At 34.7% G+C, this 26,489-nt stretch overlaps 1 protein-coding gene across 6 annotated transcripts in view; it reads right to left on the bottom strand.

The window, feature by feature from the left end:
* MARCHF1 (membrane associated ring-CH-type finger 1) overlaps positions 1 to 26,489 on the bottom strand; it is a 225,967-nt gene that overhangs the window by 69,328 nt on the left and 130,150 nt on the right. For 5 of the 6 annotated variants that reach the window (XM_066186036.1, XM_066186034.1, XM_066186040.1 and 2 more), the window contains one exon: positions 19,158 to 19,297. The exons of the other annotated variant lie outside the window; for it this stretch is intronic. In XM_066186036.1, coding sequence (XP_066042133.1) covers positions 19,158 to 19,259 — 102 coding nt within the window. In that variant the 5' untranslated portion in view covers positions 19,260 to 19,297. The remainder of the gene's footprint in view (positions 1 to 19,157; positions 19,298 to 26,489) is intronic. 6 annotated transcript variants of the gene reach the window in all.

The raw sequence follows: 26,489 nt of genomic DNA, 5'->3' as shown, positions 1-26,489 counted from the left end.
TAAGGAATAATTAAGTTGAAAAGTATGTAAACTAAACAGGTCACCAGCAGCTCTGGATTCAGAAGCAGTCTGACAATACTCTGCTGCATTCACATCCAGCCTGCATTCAGTTCTTTCTCCCTGCACAGCTGCACATCATGATCTTCCCCCTTTTAGCTTTTCATCACATTAAAATCACATCAAATATGTTAATTATCATTTTCCAGTGAGAAAGCTTTCAATGACAGCACTTGACTCCAGGAAAGCCTTTGAATATAAAGCTTTTTGCATGTTTATATGGTAAATCACCTGTTTGCCTAAATCATGAAGACAAATAAAAGACCACAGCCCATATAAATATGTAAGGTATAAAAACAACTACTTTGAAATGAAACTAAGGTTTAGATCAGACTTTGGGAGGTTAAATTCCCAGCAACTGTTACAGTGCATAGGTATCACAGACGGTTTGCATAAATTGTTGTCCCATACCAAAATAAAAATTTTACTTTTAGCTAAGTGTACCAGGCAATGCTGAAGCATCTAGTCCTCTATAAGCAATAGACAATGCTAAGGCATCTCAAAATCAGGTTATGTGAGGCACATCAATTACTTTTGAAACACATATGACTATTCTGCCCTGCTGAATTTACAGATACAAGAATACAGGATCAGTCTTTTAGTGATGCTTTTTGTACAAACATATCACAGAAGGTGTGTCTTCAAATAGAATCATGAACCTTTTAGTTTCACCTTTGATTATGCCTGATGTGAGAAACTCTACTGCCTAAGTACCAAGAACTAGCCTGGGAACAAAATTATTAATTTAACTTCTTCCTGCATGTGCTCAGAGAAAGGTTTACAAGAAGTGATAATCAAGGACAAACTACTCCTCCAGAGATTCTGCCCTGACCCCAAGAAGCTTTCTGCCTAAGCATATTCAAAAACCAAAAAGTCTTGGTTAAATTTTAATCCAAAATCATCCCCCAAACACATCTAGTACTTTCATACTAATACATATTTATATATAAATAAAAAACCCACACAAAAAAAAAAAAAAAAAAAAAAAAAAAAAAAAAAAAAAAAAAAAAAGCCAGCAGTTTTTATTTACACTTCCACCTCCTTCCTCAAATCCTTCAACCATCAAGTCAGCAGCCCTGGAAGAGCTTCTGCTCTTTTCCTCCTTGCAGAGAATGGTGAAAGTGACACAAGGACAACCTCTATGAAGATGAAGGTTCCACGGCACCAAGGCTGCAGTGAACAGTGGGATCTGCCAAAATGGAGCAGTTTAATGCCACCTCTGCTCTTCCATTCAACTGGATTTTCAGCACCCATGAATTCGCTGACAGATTTCATCCTGTTCTCATTATTTGGGAAACCACTGCAGGGAAACCTGAAATTAGGAGTAGCACTCTGCTTGAAATTCTTTTGAAGGTATTTCACATTTTTTCCAAAAAAAGCAGGTGTTTCAAAGACTCTTGAGTTTAATTTCTTTAATTTTGAGTGTCAAAGGGGTAGAAGGCATAGTTTTGGACACAGTACCAAGAAGCGACAATGATTTTTTTTCCTTTGAAAAATTTACACAGTAGCCTCAAAAATTGTACAGAAACAGCAAATACATGCTAGGCCTCAGGGACTCTTGCAATTTTTTAATATGGCCTATGAAAGAGGCACAAAGGGCGCTCTTTCTAAATCCATGTAAGATTTGACAATTTATTTCAATATGCATCTCAGTAAGAGCCCAGGGATTTCATTAACAATAACAAGCATAGTTCTTCACACAATCCAGTAATCAAATCTGGAATTCTGCCAGAGAAATTGGTAAATCTTAAAATTTAATGTTCTATAGATATTAAAAGGAATGCAACTGATGAAGTTAATGAAAACAAATACTTTTATCATGGGCTGTTAAATGTTCTATGTTATTCCCTCTTCAGTTTTGGGAAGCGTGTCACAGAAATATTGAGATTTGTATTCTTCTAAAGATATCTGTTGCTTTTAAAGGAGACATGACTATTTTTACGTCCATCTTTTTTAGGTGGAGAGAGATGCAAAGCTCTCACATTTAAATTTCATTATTGCTTTGAACTGAATGAAATTTCACTTACTGTTCAACACTTGGACAAAACAGAACACACAACATTTCCAACAGCAGCACAACACTTTTAGGGGCACAGTGAATATCATCAACTGCTGCCATATTGAAGCATCTTGTAATACCAAAATACAATGTATGCCTTATTTTGTATCATACTCAGTCTCAAATAAAAATATTACACTTGCAGCTATAGCAAGAAGTAAACCTAATATTAATTACAAACATATTTGTATGCTACTTCATATTTTATACTCCGATGTGTTTATTTGAAAGCTTTATTCACTCCTCAGTATAACAACAGGTAATGTCACTGCTGTCCAGGAACTGAGTCATGAATGGTGAAGTCTCAGGATTTGCATTTTCAAAACGAGGCACCTGAAAAAGAGAAATTAAAAACTACACAAGAATAAAATCTTCTGGAAAAAAAGAAAAGAAATCTTATCAACAGAGGAGCAATCTGTTTTGCAGACCTACATTTGTGCTCCTTGAAGATCTCTAAAATACAGATTAGGACCAGATAGTCTTATTCCACAAAATCACAGCTCATAGAAGTATAAAAGGCTAATTTTGTTAATGTGCTCACTGCTACTGTATGAAATAAGATAAATGGAATAGGGAAAAGGAATTTAAAAAGTAAATAAATTAATTAATTAAAAGTACTTCCAGGAAGTCCAAGTATATTTAGCTTTTATCATCCTTCAGTTCACATGCACATTTCTATTTTAGAGACACACTTTAAACCAAATAAGGCTAAGGAGAATTGTTATGCACATGTTTATGTACCTTATACATTGAAAAAGATGCCCACCTACAGCACTAAAATGAACATTTGGTTAGATTTCTCATCTTAGCTCACCAAGTATTAATAGAATTACCATCTTGCGAACAAGGGGACTACTCAGGTAAGAAAGAGTCAGGTACTCTATCAAAATCAGTCATGTATCTTTAATTACTGAACCTTGTACAGTGCATTTTCAGGCATACTGGTTTTGCCCAAATCTATTTTAATCTCAAAATTAAACAAGATTTTCCAAATCAGAACAAAAATATTTCTAATACTTAGTATTTAAGCTTTGATTGAAAGTGAGACTCATTTAAAAATGCATTCATCTTAAAAACATAATTTCTGGGACTTGAAATATATTGAAAAATTATATACAGTTGATAAAATGAAAGGAAAAACAGCAGAAGATTGTGTTAAAAATCTCACCCTCTTCGCCTTCCCCCCAAAGATACCTGTCCATTACTAAGGCTTTGAAATCTGAAAACCAAATCCTACAACAATTCCCTCCTAAGGCCTTTAGATCTGGGCAAGACAGATGTGCACACCCAAGACTGGGTGGGAAAAGATGGGATGGGAAACAAGAGGAAATCAGGAGGGGCAATGTAGCATAATATGAACATGACTTTCAAGTTCAAAATGTTTGAAAGGTTTTAGTTTTTACCACTTAAAAGAAGAACTTAGAACAATTCTGAGAACAAACCTGGATTTCAAATATTTTTTTAAACTTTTCTAAGCAAAGGAACTCAACAATTACTCAACTTCTATTAAAAATAAATTTACTTCTTACAAGACAAAGCAAAATACATGGTTTTGTTCAAAAGGTGAGCTTTACAGAACACAATACAAAAAAAAAAAATAAGAAGAAAAAAAGCACATGCATGAATGTCAAAAACAGCTTCATGATTGTGGAAAGTTTCATCACAGACCTCTCTTGACAGCATAGGTTTCAGTGAGGATTACCAAGCAGTTTCAACTACACTGTTTCCATTAACGTAACAATCTCAGGACATCCAAATCCAGAGGCAGTGACTGGAAGGCTATTAGAGAAAACTAATAAGCTTTCTTCAGCAGACATGTTATTCACAGACATCCTGCTGAATCTAATTATTTTTATATTGTTTTAAAGATAACCTACAGGTCAAATGCATGGGAATACTTTAAATTTTCACTCTCAGCTTTCTAAATAATGTATTTAAAAAGCTGACATTTCTTAAGTCTTGCATCTTGGGTTTCATTTAGTATTGGGTCTGAAGGGGAAGAGGTGAACGTGTAAACCCCTTGGTTTTCAGTATCTCATATATAATTCTCCTCACACACCGCATTCAGAAAAAAAAACCAGTACAATGCATTTTCTCTTCTTATTCTTTCTCATGACACAGAAAACTTAGCAGTAATTTAATTCTCATGTCTGATATGGAAATATTCATCCTTTCCCAAAGTATTTATAAATCTAATATTATTGAAAAAATAATGCAAATGTTCTGATTTCCTGTTTTATGTAAATAATTGTAATAGTAATAACAACAGTAGTACCAGCAGTAGTAATGTCCTTGAAGCAGCTTGAGATGGCTAATGGAATAATGTAAACACTCAGCCAATAAATCTTGAAGCAGTTACATTTCTTGGTGTCTGCAATCAGTCCAAGGCAAATGAAAGATTTATGAAATAACTAAAACAGAAACTGCAAAAACTCTACATCATTCCTGTGTGCCACAAGCTACAGATCCTCAGTTTTCTTATGTCATATTTTTGTTTCTATCATTTTTTAGACTCCAAGGGGTCTAAGTACTAAACCCAAGACTGTGGTAGTGTGCAGAAAGCCCTGAAAGAAGTGCTCAGCTTGTTTGGAGGGATGTCTACACCACCACTGTCAATTCTGTGGTAACACAGATGTTGTTTTGTAGGTAAGTTGTTTGAGTTATTTGGAAAAAAAAAATGCTGTGAATCAAAGTAGACACTCTACTACCTGCAGGGAAAACCAAAACTACTAAGCTACACTGGAGAACTGTCTTGCTTTGTTTTTAGCAGTAGTGAATTAAAAGAAATACATTTTGCTTATTATTTTACATAGAGGCACAATAGGAGTTTATCCCATGGAGTCTACCTGATTTATCTTTGGTTTTAAACTGTATCTAATAAAATAATGCAGAACAACACTCAAAGTGCCTTTAATTCAAGTAAATACATTAGGTTTTTTACAGAAGTTCTAACAGATTAAGTTAAAAATTATATTTACTTTACCAGAGAGCTATTGCTGCAAGTCTGCACGCATGTCAAAATGCTTTTTAGCTTATTTCTCTGCAGGAGGCAATCTGTATTAAAGCAGAATAAAAACTTGTAACCAGAACAATTCATATACTGGGTTAGTAACCTCTCAATTTAGAACAAAAAAGCATACAGGTCAGGTCTCATCCAACCCACTACATTTTTTCAAATGTGAAAAAAAAAATTCTCAGATATTCTTCCACCTTTATACATATTTTGGTAAAGAAAGAGTTTACCTGTACCATCCAATGTAAAAAAAAAAAAAAAAAAAAAAAAAAAAAATAGAACACAAAACCTCCAGACAATGGCCCAGAAACAAAATTCCTAATCAGACAATCTTTACATGACAAAGAAGAAAAGATTTAAAAAAAAAAAAAAGAGGCTCTTTCCTTGTACTGATTTTTTTACGGTTGTTGTTTAGTTAAAGTACATGCTGGGCTCCAAACCACACTTTTAATGCAGACAATCTGCTAGTCACTGTGGAATGCATGAATATGTAGGTATGCACAGATCCCATTCTGACTGGCCTTTATGTGCTTAATTGCCTCCCAAAACTAAATACATAGATAGCCAAACCATACTGAATTTTCTCACATACTAAACTAAGTTGCATTCAATTATTTATTCTTACCTGCAAGAAACCAATTGCTTTACCAACCACTTTGAACTGAGAATAAATAAACAGAATTGCCACAGTAATTGCACATCTTATGCATCTGAGAAGCTGAAAAAACAGCACATTTTCCACGTCAGGCACCAACTGACCAACGCATTAACTCGTGTTACTGTAACCCACATTGTTAAAAACCTATCTCTTTGCAAATGGTTCTCCAAACTCTAAACATTGAGTTGAAAAAATCTTTCATATTTGAACTCACTAAGAAAACTCATATGAAAAGATGGGGTTTTCTTCTTTTAAAGAAGAGACCATACTTTCAAGAGGATACTGTAGTTAGCATTTCTTGATTCAACCCTATAAATGGAGATGTATTACATGAAAACTTTTTGTCTGTGTTAAACAAAAAGCTTTTAGGTCACTTACAACATCAAAGCAAAGTTTTAATGTTGCACTTTCCAGAATTCTTTGTATTTTAATCACTTTATGGTCCAGGGTAAAAGGTTTCCAAAAGCACATTTACAGTAATTATGTCATACTGTATGTTCTCTATGTCTATTTTGAGAAAGAAACGTTATCGACAATATTCATTCAAGAAACATTCAAGATCAAGCAGGAAAAATGAATGTTCCAATGACCAAAGTACAGCAAGATGACTGTTTGTGATTCCTGTCAATGATGGTGCACATAAAAACTCAGGTTCCTTAGAACAGACCTTAAAAAAAACAGCTTAGTGATAGATATCTCAAAAAAATTTTACACTGTATTTTAAACATATTTGCATGCCAAAAGGGTAGGCACCCACCGAACATTAAAATTATCTTAGCTGGAAGTGTCAACACGGTGAATATCCAGCTAATTGACATTGCTCACAACAGAAGCCAGAGTGAACTGCAAATATGGTGTGATAAAGCATTTGGAAGAAAACAAACTTTCTTTTGAGAACAAGTGAAGTCAAAGCTGTACAAGATACTTATCAAAGTGGGGTTGACATCTGTATTTACACTGTATTCACTTTTTTTCCTCCGTTAACTTCGTCATTCCATTTTCTCTCTCCTTTACATAAAAATATAATGAAAAATTCCTGTCTGAATCACTCTCTCATTATTTCAAAAAAATTCCATTGTAGGACCTTGGTATCAGTAACATCAACTTTGAGATGCATCACTTCAGATATTCTAAACATATAACTTCTGTTGGTTCCCTGAAAATCAGACCATTTTTATTGAAATGCCAAAACAATGACTTAAACCCAAAATTTATCTTCACACATTTGAAAATAGCCCTTTTGATTACAGACCAGGATTTTCAGATAGGGAGCACCATTAGACATGTAAAGTACTGCGACATTAGCACTTCTTTTAAAATGACCTTAGGGTCTGTCTGGGTATTCACAAGATGAGACCTTCAGCATTTTATAACCTCAGTTCTAAATAAAATGCCCTTAACCCACAACAGCAACAAAACTGAAGGGAAAACATACTCAGTCTACATAAAATACTCAACCTATCCCATACTGCTGTAGTTCAACGCACATAATTATTGATGTTTTGACAATTTAGTAATTATTCATGCAATTATAATTTAAATTGATTAATTGAATAGTGCATTTTTCTGCATTTTGTTTTATCAGCTGTAATTACCATTTCATAAGCATTAATATTTATAGATTACAAAGATTATATGAAGCAATTAACACATTTTGGAATATTATTACCCAGAGAAAACAAACATCAAACACAATTCAATAAATACAAGTTTCCATAATACAAAAATTAACTCAATTATTTTGGCATCAAATAGGTAAAGTAATATATATATTATATCTATACAGTTTTGATGCACCCCACTACCAACAGAGCACCTTGGGAGCTCTCAGAAGCACCTGCACTGCTGCTGTTGTCTTCCTCTACTGTGAGTTTGTAATTAGATGGAGAAATATCAATGCACCTCTGCTCAGTGACCGAATTATCATAAATTTCACTACACCTAAGTTTATTCTGACTGCCTCCAAACTTACACAAGTCAGAGCCTGTACTCAAGAGCTTCTCTATGGAACACCAAAAGTAACAGGTCTGCAGACATTTCAGGTTTGGGGGTTTTTCTTCTGTTTACTTGTTTTGGGGGTTCTCTGTCTAAGAACGCAAGTTCAAACTAATGGCCTGGACAGCAAATGAGCTTTATCTACAACCACTTTTTCTCCCACAATATACCTTTACCCCTTATTTACATATTTCCCTTACATATTTCTTCCAATGGTTATACTGAAAATACCAATTATTGACTGACTTACAGTAAAGACAGCCCTACAAGGGATTCTTCTCTGGGACTCAAGACAATGTGAGGAGCCAAATCATACCCAAGATGAGTGAAATGGGATTGCATAGAATTATTACAATCTTCTATCTCCTTCAATTTTATTTTTTTCCCTCAAGAATTGTTCCTTCACATTTTTGACCTTTTTTTCCCCTTTCTTTAACACAGGAAGCAAAGGGAGGCAAAATTTCTATAACCCACCAAATTATTTTCTGTGGGAGGAATAAAAACTTGCAGAAAAATGACATCATCTGTCATTTTCAATTCAAATATTTTATATCCAACTACATTTTCAAAAAAGAAATTTTATTGTGTTTTTTTCATACACAGTTTAGAATTCTAATCTTAAAACAAACAAAACCAAAGTCTTTCCAGGACTACTATTTAATATCCTTGTAAATACCAAGGAAGAAGAACAGCTCAAACTGGCAGGAAAGTCAGTTGTTTTGGGAAACTTTCCATTTTGGCAGTGTTAGGTTTATGGCTGCATTTAATGACCTTATAGATCTTTTGCAACCTAAATGACTGTAACTTTAAAAGAAAAAAATTCCAACATATGCATAGGATGAAAATTTTTCTTCTCTCTCACGGCAGAGTAAAAAGGTGCAGTATTTAAATTTAGCAATAAAACTCAAAATACATTTATTATCACATTTACATGCTGCCAGAATGAGGCATTTACTGCCTGAATAGTAAAAGTGCAGAATACACATGTGAGCATATCCCACTGCAATTTGAAATGTGATTCTTTTACATGAAATAAATACTATATAAAAGCTAAGAACAACAAAAACTTCTCAAATTTTAACTGTATTATTTATTCATAAGTAGAAAATAAATGGAAAACAAGACATCCTCTTTGTAATATCAATACATCCATGAACTCAATTTTTGTCATGCTTTTCATCTTCTTCAGTCAGATAATGATTATGCTGTACATCACAAAATTTTGTTTCTCCAAAACAACAGAAAAGATAAAACTGTCACAAGTTAAAAAAAAAAAAAAAAAGTTTTTTTCCTCCCCATCCATCATGAAAGAGAACTAGTGTTTAAGATTTGGGTGTAAAAATGCTGAAAGCTACAGTTGGTGTAGCTCTCTCTCTTCTTACTGTAATGTGAGCTATTTAAAACACCTTGCAAAAACCAATACCTCAGTTACATAATCATGAAGTAAATATTGTCAGTGTCAATCCATATTGAAAGAGAAAAAAAATGAAATATCAAGCACAGAAATAGAAAACGGATACTTTATCAGAAAAAACAGATCTTCACAAAGGATGAAATCCAAAGACTTCTACCTAAACAATGCTTAGTTATTAGAGAAATCATAGTCAACTGATCTAGTACAGAAGTTGTACCTTTCATACCACTGTTTTTTTCCCAAAGAATTAGGAGGGCAAGAAAAGCTAGGGTCTACTTCCTTTAGAAAGAGGGGAAAAAACCTGCATGCACAGAAAATCAGAGACAGAAAAAAAGCCAACAAAAATATCTTAGCAAATATTTCCATTTCCATTTCAAATTTCAAGGGTCACAGACATGGGATTTCTGTAATCCCCAACACAAAATCACACAGCAGCCTAAGGCATGTTATTGGCAAGATTATGGTCTTCTCCTTCAGTTTAGATTTCCCCTTTCTTAACCTTATCCTATTACTCCCATCTCATACTTTATGAAAGGGTCAGGGGGAGGGAATAACAGATTAACCCCAGAGGTAATTAGCCTAACAAGGTCACAAGCAGTTTTCTTTCTCAGTCAGCAGAGTCAAACAAGTGATTATGGTCAGCATCCACATAGGGACATCTTTGACCACGTACCCATTTTAATGAAATTGACAGGACTGGCATTTCTAAGACAAATATTTGAACAGCTCTGAAATTGCAGGAGGGTGCCTGGTTCAACCAGTTATCTCCATCTCCTGTGGAACAACCACTAAACTGCAGCCCGTCTGTTGATTCATCTTAAGAAAAACTAGATTCTCTGCTATATTTTCTCCTCCTTCCTTGTATTAATTATCCAAAGTCATTAAATCCTTCCACTATCAATCAGGGTACGTCTAACACCTTTGCCTCTAGAGGATTGAAGCACCTTACTATTTTGAGTGAAATTTCATCTCAACTGTTCGTTAGTTCATATTAATGAGGCTGAAATAATATAGCAGAAATTACTTTCACAAAGTTACATGGAAGGTACATACAACACAAGTCAGTGCTTTAACATACACAATAATTATGAAACCTTTTCTGCCCCTGCACTTTTTGCTGCCATTTTTTGTTTAAAGGGAACACCACAATTGCAGCTGCAATGGCAAGTATTCAGTGACAATGACAATATAAAACAGAGACATTAGATTTCAGAGACTCCCCAGACCATTTTTTGGAAGAATCTGCCTATAAAGGTTATCTTTTTTTTGAAGGTTGGTATCTCCACAGACCTTATTCCACCTCAGTTCTCCATCAGAATCAAATAAAAAATGAAACCATACATGCTGCAGATTTCAAGAGGCCCTACTTAATCTTCTATGCCACAGACACCTCTATTAGATAAAAGGAAGAACGACGGAGAGCTGCAATGAGGACTCAAGCTGTCTCTACCCAGGCTAGGCGCTCACATGACAGCCCTGATATGTGCAGGCTCATTATCTGCAGGAAAGCCAGCCCACAGCCCAGGTGGAACACAGTGCTGAACGTGTGCTGAAATGGTTCCACGACACTTTGGCGCTGCATTGCAGCAGAAGCCCAGCTGCAGAGATGTGCTGCACTGCGGAGCCTCCCAGGACACAAAACCAACACCAGATCCATTGTTGGGTTGGGAAGACTTTTAGTGAGGACAACGAAGCAGAAGAATACATTAGGGATGCATCTAGGGAGATACCCAGCTCTCTGTAGCTTTGCTACTTTCTTCTTCTTCTTCCACCTGTCTGTAACAAAACTTATGTACTAATATGAATGCATGAAATGGCTTCTAGGTGTACATGTTCAACCCTATTTCCTCTTAAGAATATATTTTGGAACATATTTTGCAGTAATAACTACTTTGCAAACCACTTCAGAGTGAGAATGAACCCTGTTGCAGAAACTGCACAAACTTACATGATGAGGTAAAATTTAGACTAGCAGAGTTGAAATATATACATATATATCTACACACACTACACAAACTTACATGCATATATTCACATATTTGCAAGCATGCAAATGGTATCAGCATAGACTATTTAAACAAATTATGCATACATATTTCAGTTTACAGGACTGAGTTATACAAACTGCAGTAGTCAGCACGGTAGAGAGCTTATCCTTAAACTGTTTCTGGATCTTGTAATTCAAGTAGTATTGAACAGCAAAATACCATACAAATATTAGGGAACCTGAGGAAGGGGAATATTAAACATTTAATATTACCTTGAGATTTTTAACAAGAGAAAGTTGCATTATCATCTTCCACCACTACCTTTTTTCTCTTTTTTTGTAACATGATATGCTTTCATAGCTTTCCTTGCTGGCGTTACTCCGGCAAAAAATGAATGAGCAGAGACATTTCTTTGATGCTTCGTATCATCTTGACTTCCCCGGTGTGGTGTATATGTTCAGTTAACAATGGAACTGAAGGCTTCACTGAGCTAGAATGAGAATAACTCATTTCACCTTATAAAAAACTTAGGTTAATTACTTGGCCCTGTCTGATTTTCTCATTTTCAAGAACTCATTTGCCTGATAGAAACGAAATGAAGATGTGGCAATTCCCTCTTGTTTCAGCATCTGTAATCCTACATCACATAACCTGGAGTTTTACATACTTTAAGTTAAATATAAGATTTTTATAAGCATACGAAAAATTGCTAGAAAAATAATTTTTTGAACTTTCAGTCAAAAATTATGTGAACAAACCTAATGTAGTCAGACATAGCTCTCATTTTCAGAACTAAAAATAATTAATAGGTGTTAAATTCTACATTGAAATTATGCTTCTTTTCCCTAAGTGAAAGATTAATGAGAGCTTCAATTATACAGAAAGGAAACAAATTATGAATAATTTATATGAAATAGATTTGAACCAGTCTTGTGAACATATGTTGCTGTGAGACACAAGATGCATGAAATGTTCTGGGGAAAATACAACATATTCAAACAGTTACAAAGACATTTAACACACATTTTATGTCAATGTCTTCCTATAGTAATTTTATCTAGAGAAAAATATTTTATTGCAAATTTCACGGATATTAAATGCAGAAACCTAAAAGCTAAAAAACTGAAATATAATTTGAGTTATAAAGCTAAATAAAACATGCCAGTATAATAATAACAATAATATTAATAATGATAATGACAATACTAAAACCTTATTGTCTTATTGAATGCAGAATTCAGATAAGCTTTTCTTTTTTTTTTTCTGCTGTATTTAAGTTAATTTTTTGCATATAAATTCAAAATACTATTAATTTTCTATCTAGCCTCCATTTTTTGTTAGAAAAAGTAAAATGAAAATTCTTTAAGTGAGGACTGTCATTTTAAGCCTGCCAGAGGGGAAGTCTAACTGAATTCACTGGTCAAATATGGAAAAACTTGACCAGATCTTGCTTGCTCTTAAATAATTAAATGACACTTGGGGAGACTTACCCAAAAGCTTTGGCCTACATCTATCTTGCTCTAATTGTTTATGCATGCATAGAAAAGGAACACAAATAAACTCTGTAACAACTTTACGTCCTTATTAACACATTCATGGTGAAAACGTAGAAGGTGATGGTAACCAAGGTTACAACTGCTAATTGGCTTTAAATATAAGGAAAATCAACAAGATTGGCCTGGGGTGGCATAGCTCCTGAGGTTACTGACAGCTTAGGCTGATCCTGTAAATTATAAAGCAATAGATTGTTAAAACAATTGCCCTGTTGGGCGGCATGCTGCATTGTGCAGAAGGATATGGAACACCTACAGTACAAAGAACAGTTCTCACTTTAACATGAACAGATACTTCGGAAACTCATGTCATTTATTATACTAGTGAACAATTCTCCACCTTTTAAAATCAAATTTCACTGTATAATCTCTCTCTTCCATAGTTATACTTGCAAACACACATTGTTTGGCTATTATATTAACGCTACTACTATATTTTTAAAACCAGTGTCTATAGAGACTTTTAGGTATGGTATTGTGGATTTCCCAGCTACTTCTGCGGTCTCATTTGCGAAATCTACTTAATAATTATACAAATAAGATGATAATTCAGAAGAAACCACCTCCATATTCTTAGATAATTACTCTTTTCTCACATCTAGTTTTTGACTTTTAAATTACATGGTTTTCTTATAACAAATTAAAATACAGATCTTAAACATCCCATTACTTCGTGTCAGATAAACAGTTCAAGGCTTGCGGTATAAAAAGAAACCTAGATGCACACTATTTCACAGGAATTTCATCAAGGAATTACATTATCTTGATGAAAATCAGGTAGCCAAACATTCAAACTCAGATGAAGAAATCTTTCTTGTTCTGAAATTAAGTTTAGGTGTTTAGATAAAGATGCCAGATTTAAAGAATGGTTAGGGTTAGATGGGACCTTTAAAGACCATCTAGTGACAAATCATTCTTACGCTATTACAACTCTCACATAGTTAGCATAACTTACAGTTAAATCCCAGCTACTCACTTCATCATCACTGGAGGAAAACCTGTACTGGTTTTGGCTGGAATAGAGTTAAATTTCATCATGTAGCTCACATGGGGCTATATTTTCCATTTTTGCTGGAAACAGTGTTAATAATTCAGGGTTGTTTTGGTTTTTGCTAAGCAAGGCTTACAACAAGAACTTTTCTGCTCCTCACCCCACCCCACCCGAGAGGAGACTGGGGGTGCACAAGGAGTTGGGAGAGGACATACCCAGGAGGGCTTATCCCAACTGCCCAAGGGGATAAATCGCTTTCTATGGTATCATGCTCAGCCTATAAATCTGAAAGGAGGGGGAGGAGGAAGCAGAAACATTGAGAGTGGCTTTTTTTTTCCCAAGTAATGGTTAAACACGATGGAGCCTGGCATTCCTGGAGATGGCTGAACATCTGAATGCCCATGAGAAGCAACAGATAAATTCCTTACTTTGCTTTCATGTGTGGTTTTCCCTTGCTTAATAAACTGTCTTTATCCCAACTCATGATTTTTCTCACCTTTTCCCTCTGCCTCTCTTCCCCATCCCACTGATGGAGTGAGAAAGCAGCTGTGGGGGGCTGAGCTGTCTGTCAGGGTGAACAGCAAAAAAAACCCCCAAAAACCCTCTTTTCCTCGCTTGTTTGATTATATTTTGGAATGACCATCAATTAATATTAGCTTGCTCAGTCAAAAATCATATGTGGCAACATGGGATCTACCCATGTCAAACAGATCATTCATAATCATATTTCACTTTCTCTTGGAAAAGCAGATGGCATCATTTGCTCACATAAAAAAGAAAACCTTCCTTAGAGTTAAACTCATCATTTGCCATGACTCCGACATTTCATTTGCATATAGAAACACAAATTATCTAGTTTCTCACCTGCCTACACTTCTACATATATTCACGTATAATTCTGGTTGAGAATACAAGAGGGAAAAATGTTTTATTCTAATGACTACAATTCAGCAGTAAGTACATGCTCTTGTGCCATTAGCTTCATGTGCTTCACATGATGTACTGAACTAAGGACCAGTCCATGCCCTGTGCGGAAGAGGCTGCAAATAACAATTGGGAACATAGATTATAATAATGCTCAAGTCTTGAATTAGGATCCAGAGAAACAGTACACACTCTGCAAAAACAGTCAGACACAGAACTGCTTCTAGGCAAATTGCTTTATCAATGTTAATACATCTTTACATATTCCCATCAAAATCATTTGAATTCACCACATATACATATGCTTACAGAATCATAGCATAAATAGATACTGTCAGCATAGACTGATTAATAAAGAAATAATTTTGAATTTCTTATTTTCAGTTATATCTATAATCTTTTCAGAAGACAAAAACCCTGCAAATACTACTGCATAAAATTATGAGCTTTCAAGATCTAGATTCAAGTGAAGGAAAAAAATACTATTCTTTCCCCAATTCAAGAAAGTATCAGAGAAAGAGAAAAATGAAAAAGATATGAATCTGCATATTGCCTGGTGAATAGAAAAGGATAGAAGAGCATTAATAATTTGAATTGATACAGTCTTCATGTAATAAAAGTCAACATAGTCTAGAGGTTTTGTCTCAAAACTAACATAGCAGCTACAAAAAACTATCAATAAAGTGATTCTAAATCTATACAGTATGATAAATGTGCTACTGGACAGGGAGTAGTGATACAATTGTTAGGAACAGAAAGTTTGATCTGGAATACTGTGCAAAACTTGTCATTCCTGTTCAAACTGGAGCAGGAATAGACAAGATCTTCTAAGATACTCATGGGAACATGGAAACTATGATGGAAAGGGGAAGTTGTATTACAGGTCTCTCAAAATATGAAAATTACAAAGGATGAATCTTCAAAATTTAGAAACAACGTACACAGAAATAAATTGATAATAAATTTAGCTTGATAAAGAGATGATTTCTAGCTACCAGAGAAGCAAAGTCAATTCCAGTTTTATGTTCCACTACACCAAGTTAATTGACTATAAGAAATTGTTTTGAGCATTAAAAAAAGCCTTACTCACTATGAATCTAAAACTATCAATACAAACCTCCAAATCCAATAAACTGCAATATTAAACAACATTTTTAAGAACTTATGACTCCTTTGATGACAGAATGAAACAAAACTTTCAAGGTAAGCTCCGAACCAAGAAGCTAGAGTGCCACCTAAAACTGAACACAGCAGTTTTAATCTTCAAATGAAGTAGGCTAAGGTGATAAAGTTTGGGGATATTATAATTAAGTTGACAACAATAATGGAAAAATGTTTCCAAGAATCCTTAGTTGAGTTCTGCTAAAATATTTCAGAATTTATTTAATTTCAATGAAGCTAGAATATATTAACATCAAATAAAATGAAATGATGCAACTGATTTTTATTAAACTCTTTAAATACATTCTAATGTTTTCATGAGCTTAATTCTTCTGTATTTTTTCCTCCACTGCTGTTCAGTATTCCATCCACTTGCTTAATGAAAAAAGCACTTTCTTAATGATCATAACCTGCTTCCTGCTCTGTAAGCTTCCTTCTGTTTTTGACACAGAGAAAAATATTTCTTTCCATAAAAATGGACTGGGAAGCCTGCCACATGAGGATACGTTGAGTCAACTGGGTTTGTTCAGCCTTGAGAAAGGAAAGCTTAGGGGATACATTATCATCATGTTCCAGTATTTCAAGGGTGGCTATAAAGATGATGAAGACTCCCTTTTACAAGGAGTTACAAGGAAAAGACAAGAAGTAATGGGTACAAGTTGGGCATACTCTGCACACAGTCTGATTAGACACAAGAGCAAAAATGATTTGCAATGAGAACAATGAGCCATTGAAATAATCTCTGAAGGAAAGGTGCTGGATTCTCCAACAATGGATATTTTTAAGGCTGAGCAGGACAGGGCGCTGTGCCATCTTATTTATATCGGTGCTTATGCCAAGAAAGGCTGGACCAGTTAATTTTCGAGATTCCTTCCACCCTGGTATTCTACAATTCTGTGAAAAATTAATGAGAGTTGCTTGCAATTTTCAGATCATTTTCCTTCAGAAAAGTAGCGTTGTGAAATGCCCATTTTGGGGTTTAGTTTTAAATGGAAAGTATTTTATAATGCCTTAGCTGAAGTTCTGAGATAAAGAAGACATTCTGCTGAATCAGAATTGTACATGGCAGAGGTCAAAAAAAGAAACAATCTACATTCCACTTTGCTTCCTTCCAAACCCAGACTTGTCACCTACAGGATAAGGAAGCAAAGAGCTATCTCCTCATGACACAGGCTCACATGGGCACAAGACTCACCAAATAAACCCCTACTGAGGGAATCAGATCCACAGAGGAGCTGCAATGCATTGAAAAATGAAGTTGAATTCAGAAAAAAGGGACTTGAATAGCTCATCAAAAGTGGCTTTATACATTAAGAACAAATAATTTCCTATATTCTTTATTTTCTGCTGTTTCATTATTTTTCAGTTTCCAGTGCTAAAGTCTGTATCTTCACTCAAGACCAGCCAGAATTTTTTTTAATATTGAAAAGGCGATGACTATTAAGCGAAATCAAAATTGATTTCAAACAAAATTTCAGATTAAAAATGTTCACAAGTGAAATAAGGACCTTCAGACAACATCCTGCAAACTGGAAAGACATTGCCAGCAAAAGCTCATACTGAATATCATTTTCTTCAGATGTGAGGGACAGAAAAAGTCATGGTTGAGAGAGTGGGAAGCAAAGAAAATGAAAAGGAAAGCTTGGGAGGTCTCAAGAGATATTATTGTTTTATTTCCTGTTGTGAAGATTATTGTTCTACAGCAAACCACGATATTAAATGACACACAGTATCTTCCCAGCAGTTTATTTCTTTGGCTTTCTTACACACTTCATCAACTAAGCAGCAGTCTACATGCAAAGTTATTTTTGAACAAGTTTTAATATTAATACGGTTAAAAGATGCCAAGTTTATGGTCTCACCAGTTCTGAACTGGATTTCCAGTTCATCATTTCTAAATCCTATCTGGTAGATTGGAATGCTTACCTCATGAATATCAAACCAAATTAAATGTTGAATAGCAGTCAAGCAGAAATCAAAATATGCAAATTTCCACATATACCAATTCCTTATTAGCTACCTCCTATTACTATTAATAGCTAAATATTAAAAGCAATTAAATAACATTTTAAAATAAATTAGCAATAGTAATTAAATGTGGGGATAATATACTTGACATCTTTTTTTCATCGAATCATTGATTTTTAATTTCCTTTTATTTCTCTGAAAGTAAGGTATTCTAGAGGAAAGGGAGCTATAACAATATTCTAGGATATATACAATAAACTATAAAATTTGCAGCTTTCAAGGCTGCCTTTTTGTGTTCCCTTCTGGAGCAGAAACTTACATTCTATATAATTTACCTCTGAACACAATAATTTTGCCACATTAAGCAGGGGGTTTATTTCACCAAAACTTCAACATCTTTCAAGCAGACCACTGTCTCTTCATTTGGACTACCACACTTCCTCAGTGGTTAGGAACAATTATTCACCTTTTAGCTTAGATGTCATCCTGTCCACATTTCAACAACCGCAGGGCAGTATTTCCTGATCACTCATGTTTCTTAGAGAAATATAGTGCTTATTTAACACTCATTAATGAAATTGAAGCAGGCATGTTGAACTGGATATATTTCAAATATTCACTCTTACTGTATCCTGAAAATGTCAGTTGAATTAAAACAAGCAGACAAGTAGACAATTTTTGCTCTTAGAGATGGGGCAGTTGGAAGCCTTTACAGACAAGTACCAGTTCTTACTCACCTGGTCTACTGATGTAAGTGGCTTTATTGCAATGAACAAAAACTGTGGGATTAAAATTCTTACCAATGAGTAACTTTATTCAGTTCCATATGATACACTTTAACTCTACCATGTAAACTGTCAACTTTATATTGCCTGAACATCTACTATCAACAGCTTTGCATGCAGAAACTCTACCATCTCTTGCAGTAGCATGTTTAATATATGAAGATAATTTTAAAATCCAGCTGTCTAAGACAATTTAGACACATGATACTTTGTTCCTGTTACAGGCAGGAACAAAGAGCAAATGAGGTGCCTTTAGACAATGCCCAGCTGTATTCATCAGGATGCCATTGCACTGATTAAGATCACAAAGATTTTAAGTGATCCGTATTCAGTCATCTCCTGCCTAAAGACCTTACCATTCACAAAACATCAACACTGATTTATAGACACAGCATGCAAGTCAGAGCGAACCATGCATAACATGAAAGATTAAAAAAAGGCAAATGGATAGAGTAAACAGATGTTGTTTCAAAGGGTTTCACACACGGAGGAAATGCAAGCAATGGCAAACAGTACAATTTAAAAAATAAATTTAACACCCTCAAGTTCATCTGAGCATGCCACCACGACGAAATGCAACTTTTCACTCACCAAAGTAGAGTTATGTGAAGCATCACCTGAGACCTCGGGTGTTCTTGTGCTGTTTGGAAGTCTGTGAGGGTTACGAGCTATCGCTTGGCACCAGCCCAACATTTTCTCCTTCCACTTATCCCTTCTCAATTTCTGAAATTCTGAAAATAATTTAGATTCCCTGAAACATTGACACTTTGAATTCATTGTGTGCATGTCTCTGGATGCATGCCTTTAAAAACAGATTTTAAGTTATATCTGAACAAGCTAACAAACATATTTTTAAAAGAACATGTTTTCCTAAAGTATTCCAAAGTGCTAAACCATAAAGGTTAGAAAGGAGTCATGCACTTTCAGCACACCTTACATGCATTAATACTATTTTAATGCCAGCAAATACAGTGCCTTCTCTCCGTGTTAAATCTTCCAGTTGTAACTTTTAATTTAAAAGTGTTATTTTAAAGGGATTTTATTATAGAACACCTCAGAGACTAGTACCATCCCAAAAACTATGTAACATTTGGATACAAACCCCCACATTCACTGAAAAAAGTAGAAATAGCCCTAAAGTAGTAGCAGATACCAGACACAAATAAACAGTGTGAAAACACACAAACCTGTATGTACCCATGCCCAGATACTCCAGAATACCTGGCTGATCCTGAAGTGCTATGCTAGGATGTGTTGTAAATGGCAAAAACTAATGTAGGCACACCTGAAATAAATTCTGTGTGCCAACTGCAAATTCCCTCTGAATTTACTTTTAGTTTGTAACAATAACAAAATATCTTTTAAGTAACACTAAAATTCTGGAAATGCAACATGAGTAAAGCATGCTATTAAGCATAAGAAACCTTCATAAGTATGTTTCAAATTTCACAATCTGTTTTTTTCCCAACTGAAGTTGGCAATGGAGGTATTCAGTGGAAAACTTTGCTAATTAATTACAAAAAACAACTTTGAGCAATTTTATTCTAAACATCTGAAGCAATTTCTAATCTGGTTGTTTATAACATATTGTAATTTAAAATGTGTTATTTTGTAGAGTCATGAAACATAATAAACAGAAAGATTAACCAACCAGATTGAGTGCCTCGTACTCCAAATAAGGGTGGCACTAGACTGAATAAAACCGGAACATAAATACAATAATGCTAAAGACCTCTCATTGCACTATGCAGCATCATTGGATATTATGCACCTGTAACTTAAGTTCATTTTTTCTGCAATACATCTCCATGCAGGACACAAATTATACTTATATTTACAGCAGATTTCATCTTTCCAGGTTCTGAGTCTGACAAACTACCTTCTGGGAAAATGACAGCTTTACCATTTCCTCACTTAACCATTAATACATAGTTTCCAAACTATGAAATGCACAAAGCTGTATTCCCCACAAGACCTCATGGAACTGACAGGAATAAGTGGAAATTAGCTTTAGCTTTATTGCACTGGAGATGGTGAGGTGAGTGAGATAAAAGATTAACTGATTTTTATAATTTTTGGTTCTCTTGAAATCTTAACGTGAGATACAGAATCATACTCAGTAAGTGATCAATCAATCCTTTCTATAGTGCCTGTACCTGTGAAGACAAGAAATCATCTGAATATAGGTACAGTCCTATTCTGGTCTTTTTGGCGTGCAGAATCCTTTGGAAGATTTGCAATTCTCTTTTTTGTCCTGAGCAATCAAAATGACTGCCACTGTCCAGATCATAACTGAAAGAAAGACTTTGCTCTTACTCATACACCTGAAGAACCACTACAAATAAATTTCCTGAAAACAATCTTAATTCATTATCTTTAGATTTGTTAAAAAATGGAAGAATTACTTTATTAATATTTTTAAGGCAAGAAAATTGTTACTTATAATTTAGCCAAGCAAAGGACACACAATTATTGTTCATCTTGTATAGTCTCAATGCTAAAAAGAAAGGGGGTTAGGGGGTTACTGATGATGTACTAAAAATTAGCCAGTTGAATGAAGCAAAAGCATAATATCTCTTAAAGAAATTCAGAAATCTAGCAAGAGAAAAGAATTGATATGCTTAATTCAGGAGCATAACCAGATTCAGGTAACAAAGGCTATGCTTTTTCAGTCCTTATCAGAATCTAACTGCTATCACAGAACAGCAGGAAATTGAACACAAACATACTGTTCTTTATCTAAGCAAAGTTTTTTTCTCTGTGTTCAAAGATTCCCAACAGCAATCAAAGTGATGGTACTTGTCCAGCTGCACGATTTGGCAGACCATCAAAATATTCCAGGAGCAGAGCTACAGGAATACTGAAATACAAACAGCCTTCAATGCTAGGCTCTGCTAAGATAAATACAGTCACTGTTATTCATTATGTATCTCTTGTCTGAGTCTTACCAAGCTGTGACTTCTAATCAATTAATCTAATTTGAATAAAACCACGAATTGATGGGCTGGATGCAGTAGAAATCTCTGACTGCTTCTGCAATTTTCTGTGTCACAAGTAAGCCACTGGCTTTTCTTAGCCAGCCCACTGTGTTTCACAAGGACAATTCAGTGTAGCCACAGCATAATAACATGATGACACTAATATGTTCTACAAATAAGAAACCAAATCTCAGGTTTTAAAATTACTTCTATATTAATAAATAAATTCATATTAGAATATTTGTGATTGCTGTCAACAGCTGTAAAAGTACAGTAATATCTTACTGCTATGGTGGTTCACTACTGGTTCTTTCAAGTCGGGGGAAAAAAATTACTTTCCACATACAGATGTGATAATTACCTGTAAAACTTTATATCATCAGAAGTGCTGAGTACCTTCTGCCCCACCAAATAGAGGACTACTTTTTTACTCTAGCTTTGAATTAAAATAGCATGAAAGGCCATGAAGCTAGAGAAGTCTTATCTTCCTGACTGATACCTGCAGCAACCAACTAAAGTACCTGTATAATACCTAATAAAATACCTAATGTTCTAGCCTCATTAAAAACAATGCAGAGACCAACAGAAAGCAAGTACATATGCCCAAAAATTATTAAGTTGACAACTAGAATGATGACACCAATCGAGACTATAATGGTACCAGCTTTCTTGTATAGCTACTGGATATACGCAATCAAACACCTTGGCATTAAGTGTATGTAAGACTCTGAATTCAAACATGTCATGTTTATTAATGACTGATTTCAGAAGTGCTTCTAGGGCACTACTGGAAGAGTAAACCCAGTTATACACATCTAAATGCCTTTCCCTACCTGTAACGAAAAAACAGAGCTGTCATTTAACTTAGCTACGCAGCTCTTTCAAAACATCCTCACAGAATCAGCAGCCCTCTCTAAAGTATTAAACATTATATTATAACGAAGTTTTCTAGAACTTATAGCTTGTTTAAGTTTGTAAACTGTCAACTATGGCATATTCTTAAATTAATACCTATATTCTTAAATTAATACCTATATTATCTAATCAATTTTCAGAAATTACTTTGATAGTCCTGTACCATAATTAACCATATAATTATTTCCAACTAAATCCAGCCTTTGTGGATTTTTTCTTTTCTCTTTTACTGCTAATATGTATTTTAAGTTGTCCTTAGTCCTTTGAGACTTTGATTCTTTTTTGTCGCAACTAAGGATGCAAATTTCACTTATTAATTCAAACAATTCAAACACTGAAAATAAATAAATTTAAGATGACTGGTACAAAAATTATTGCACCTAATATTGCTTTGTTTAACCACTCCGTAACTACTATGCCCAAAGCATGACAAGAAAGCTCTAGAAAGCTCAAGAAAGATCTCTTTCTACAAAGAAAGTAGTCTTTTGGGCTACTAATGACTTAAAATTTGTGGGTATGTTTGCCTTCATAGTCGTATTTGTTTTTTCACAAGGAAGAGTATCTCTTATGTAAAGCAAAAAGCAATTTTAAATCATTCAAGGCTCTTTAGAAAAACACCAACAGAGTTTTTTCCCCACGGCAAATTTTTAGCACTGTAATTATGCCATTTTGCAGTTTTGAAGACTTCAAGAATAAAATGTTGAGAAATGTATATTTATGGAAACTGATTTAATAGTTAAAAAACCCCAACTTTTATACATTTAGATACGGTATAAATGTCTGTATTTGCTGATGCAGTTTTTGAACTATTTTTATAAGCAACCTCTATTCCATCCTCAAATATGACTCTGCTCTCTAAAAGGTTCTTGCTGTTAATATCACAGCTACTCTTCAAGGGAATGCTTTGCTCATCCAAGGATAAACACCTCTGTTGAATTTTCCTCAGACCTTCAAAAAGCAATGCAACTGTATGTGCTACTGCTGAGGGTGAGCAATGAAAGGGTGCTTAACCCCCCACCCCCCAGGACCTCTCCATGTAAATTCCAGATGCATCAAACTCCCAAGCAGAAAGGACAGCAGCCTTGATATGAACATGGAGTTGAGAACAAGAACAAAGTAAATTTTTGCCTTGTGAGTTTGCATATATTTAACCATACATGACTGCCAAGCAGCTTAAATCAAAGCTTCAATCAACAGTAAAGACATGACTGGTAAATGCACCTGATAAACCATACCCAGCACTTGGCAGACAAAAACTCTTCAGGGAAGATACAGAAATAGCAGAAAACGTTCAATACAAAAATCCACAAAGCTGAAGCATTAACTACCTCCTGAAGTTATGCATGCAATTATCCAAATGTACAGGGCATAAGAAGTTACAATAAATCTTCAATGGACTTTGTTCTGCTTATACAAAACTAGAAGTTATTTCTCAATGTTTGTTCCCATTCTTATGAGGTTTATTTACAGAAGAAGGGTATACTTATGCTGTAAAATCAAATCCACTTAGAATCAGGCAGAGCTCACTATTGAAATACAATAAGACAAAGACAAAGTAATTTTTTTTAAAAGCCCAATAAAAGTAAAATACCCAAAAGACATAATTTAACCATTTAGCACCACTGTATCAAAGGATAGATCACCAATACTGAATTTAAGTTAACTTTTAAGAACAAAGAGAAAATCAGATTTCATTGGAATACCAGAAGTATATACACGCCAAAATGTGCTTAAGACCTTGCTTGGTCCCACAGAAGTAGTATCTCCTCTTTGTCAGAGAAGCATTTTTAACTGAAGCTTTTCTGTCAAATACAAAATTCTGGGCAGTCATAAATCATCTTCTGCTGACAACCCTAAATATAGAAAGCTCTGGCTTGTGAGCAATTCAGACACTGCTCCTGTGAGAGGTCAGTCATACAGGACCCACAGTAGACAGTGGTAATCACTGCTGGAAAGAAGGGCTTATCCTCTTGCTTAGGTATCATTGCTCTTTGTAACACAGTCTGTAACAGCTCCAGGGCAGGACAGGCTACTGCTACTTTATCTTTGCTGGTTTCTTCAATTTTTCTTACCACACTTCAGATAGTTTTCAGAATCTCTTTCAGGGTGAGTAGCCATCATTAGCATTAGTCATTTTCCCTCATATTCTAGCATGTAATTGTGTAAAACATAACTGTTGAATTGATTTCTGGGTACAAGTAGCTAATGCTTATTTTTAATAAATCAGTGTTTGCAAGAAATTTACTCCTGGTTTGGGTGACCTAACTGCAGCCTTCCAGCATCTGAAGGGAGCCTGCAAGAAAAATGGAGAGGGCTTTCTTTTCTTTTTTCTTTTTCGTAGTACATGTAGTTACAGGACAAGAGGGAATAGCTTCATACACAACAAGAGTAGGTTTAAACTGGACATTAAGAGGAATTCTGTACTGTAAGGGTGGTGAGGCAGGTTTCCCAGATAAGCTGCAGATGCCCCATTCCTGGAAGTGTTCAAAGCCAGGTTGGATGGGACTCTGACAGCCTGGTCTAATGGAAAGTGTCCCAGCCCATGGCAGGTGGGTTGGGTTTGATTTTTAAGGTCCCTTCCAACCCCAACCATTCAGTGATTAGTAAGAATTATAGCTATAATTCACCAATACAAATCTGTGCATATTCTGTGACCAATCAATATCATTAAATAATAATGATATTAAATATCATTGAATGCCAGTTGGTAGAAAATTCAAGGTCACCCCTGGAAACTGAGGTGCAACTATTTTCTTCTAAAAACTAAAGACCTGAATTCAAATTATTTAGAAGGTGAAATTTGATATTCTGTTGGAAGGTATTTAGAATACTTGCTGAAGTTAGGTTGCATGCATTATATTAAAGAAAATTCTGCTAAATATTTTGAAGAAGACTTCCGTTGTCATCAAGGAGTTGATAGGAGAGCCAAATGTGTAATGAAAACTTGTGACAGATTTATCAAAGGAGAAGATTTGGAATCCTTTTTAATAAAGATTAAATAAGCTAATTAAAAGTTGTTCCCCACTAAACTAACTGAAATACACTATTGCAAGTACCTCTTTTTCATACCACCCCCTTCTAGTGGAAATTGTGACCATGACTTATGATCTGACTTACAATCTCACCTCTCCTAGTAGAAAACCATGACAGATGGCCTATTCAGGGTTTTTCAGGATAAACGGATTTAAGTTAAAAATATTTACTGGCCTACTGGCCTAATGCTGCAGTTACTGGTAACAGCTTAAATAGCTAGGCCCTTACATAAGTGAAGATTACGTTAACCTAAAAGCTAATAATTATGTGAATAAGCATTTGAATAATATTACTTTGATAATTTTTGACAAAAATTTCCAGGAAACAATACAAAAGTACGACTTAGAAGTGAATGGGAACAAAAGTATAACTCAAATAGCTGAAATGATGTTTTTTTTAAATGGGGTTCTCCTTAGACAATAATAATGGTGGCATAATTATTTTAAGTAATTATTCTTGTTGTTCTGGCTGCTGTCAAAAAATAACTTGGAGAAATTGAGTATGGGAAAAAAAAGTTGAAGGATTGTGAAGTCCTTCTAGTTTTTATGTTTGTAGTTGGGAAATAAACAGAAAAGTTTTGCTGAATATAATAAATCCGGAGAGGTACAAGACGACTGGATGAATATCGGTATGGCCCTCTAAACTTAAATTAGTGGGATTCTTAAAAGTGTCTTCCGATAGTTTCAAATTAAGCCTGAACCTAATTTATTACAATGCCAGACCATAATTTTTTATTAATTATTTTCCATAGAGAAAATGGGGGTTTGCTTCGAGATGAAAGCAATGCAGTACATGAAGTTAAAACCACAACTTGCACAGCTGTCAGCAAGCTAAGATCCACACAGATCATATGCATGTCACAGTTATGCCATTCCTCACAAAGCATTTTTAAAAAATTAAAAATGTAGTATTTGTTGTGTTTGCTAATTAAAATTTAAAACTAGACACAGCCTCAGTTTCTCTCTTCTATTTAAAAATAACACTAAGCACACTACAA

This window comes from Chamaea fasciata, unplaced genomic scaffold (genome assembly GCF_029207755.1).
Source record: "Chamaea fasciata isolate MVZ Bird 193981 ecotype frontalis unplaced genomic scaffold, bChaFas1.0.hap1 SCAF_6, whole genome shotgun sequence".
NCBI lineage: Eukaryota > Metazoa > Chordata > Aves > Passeriformes > Sylviidae > Chamaea > Chamaea fasciata.
Note: the sequence above shows the minus strand (reverse complement) of the source record. Positions and strands in the feature narration are given on the sequence as shown.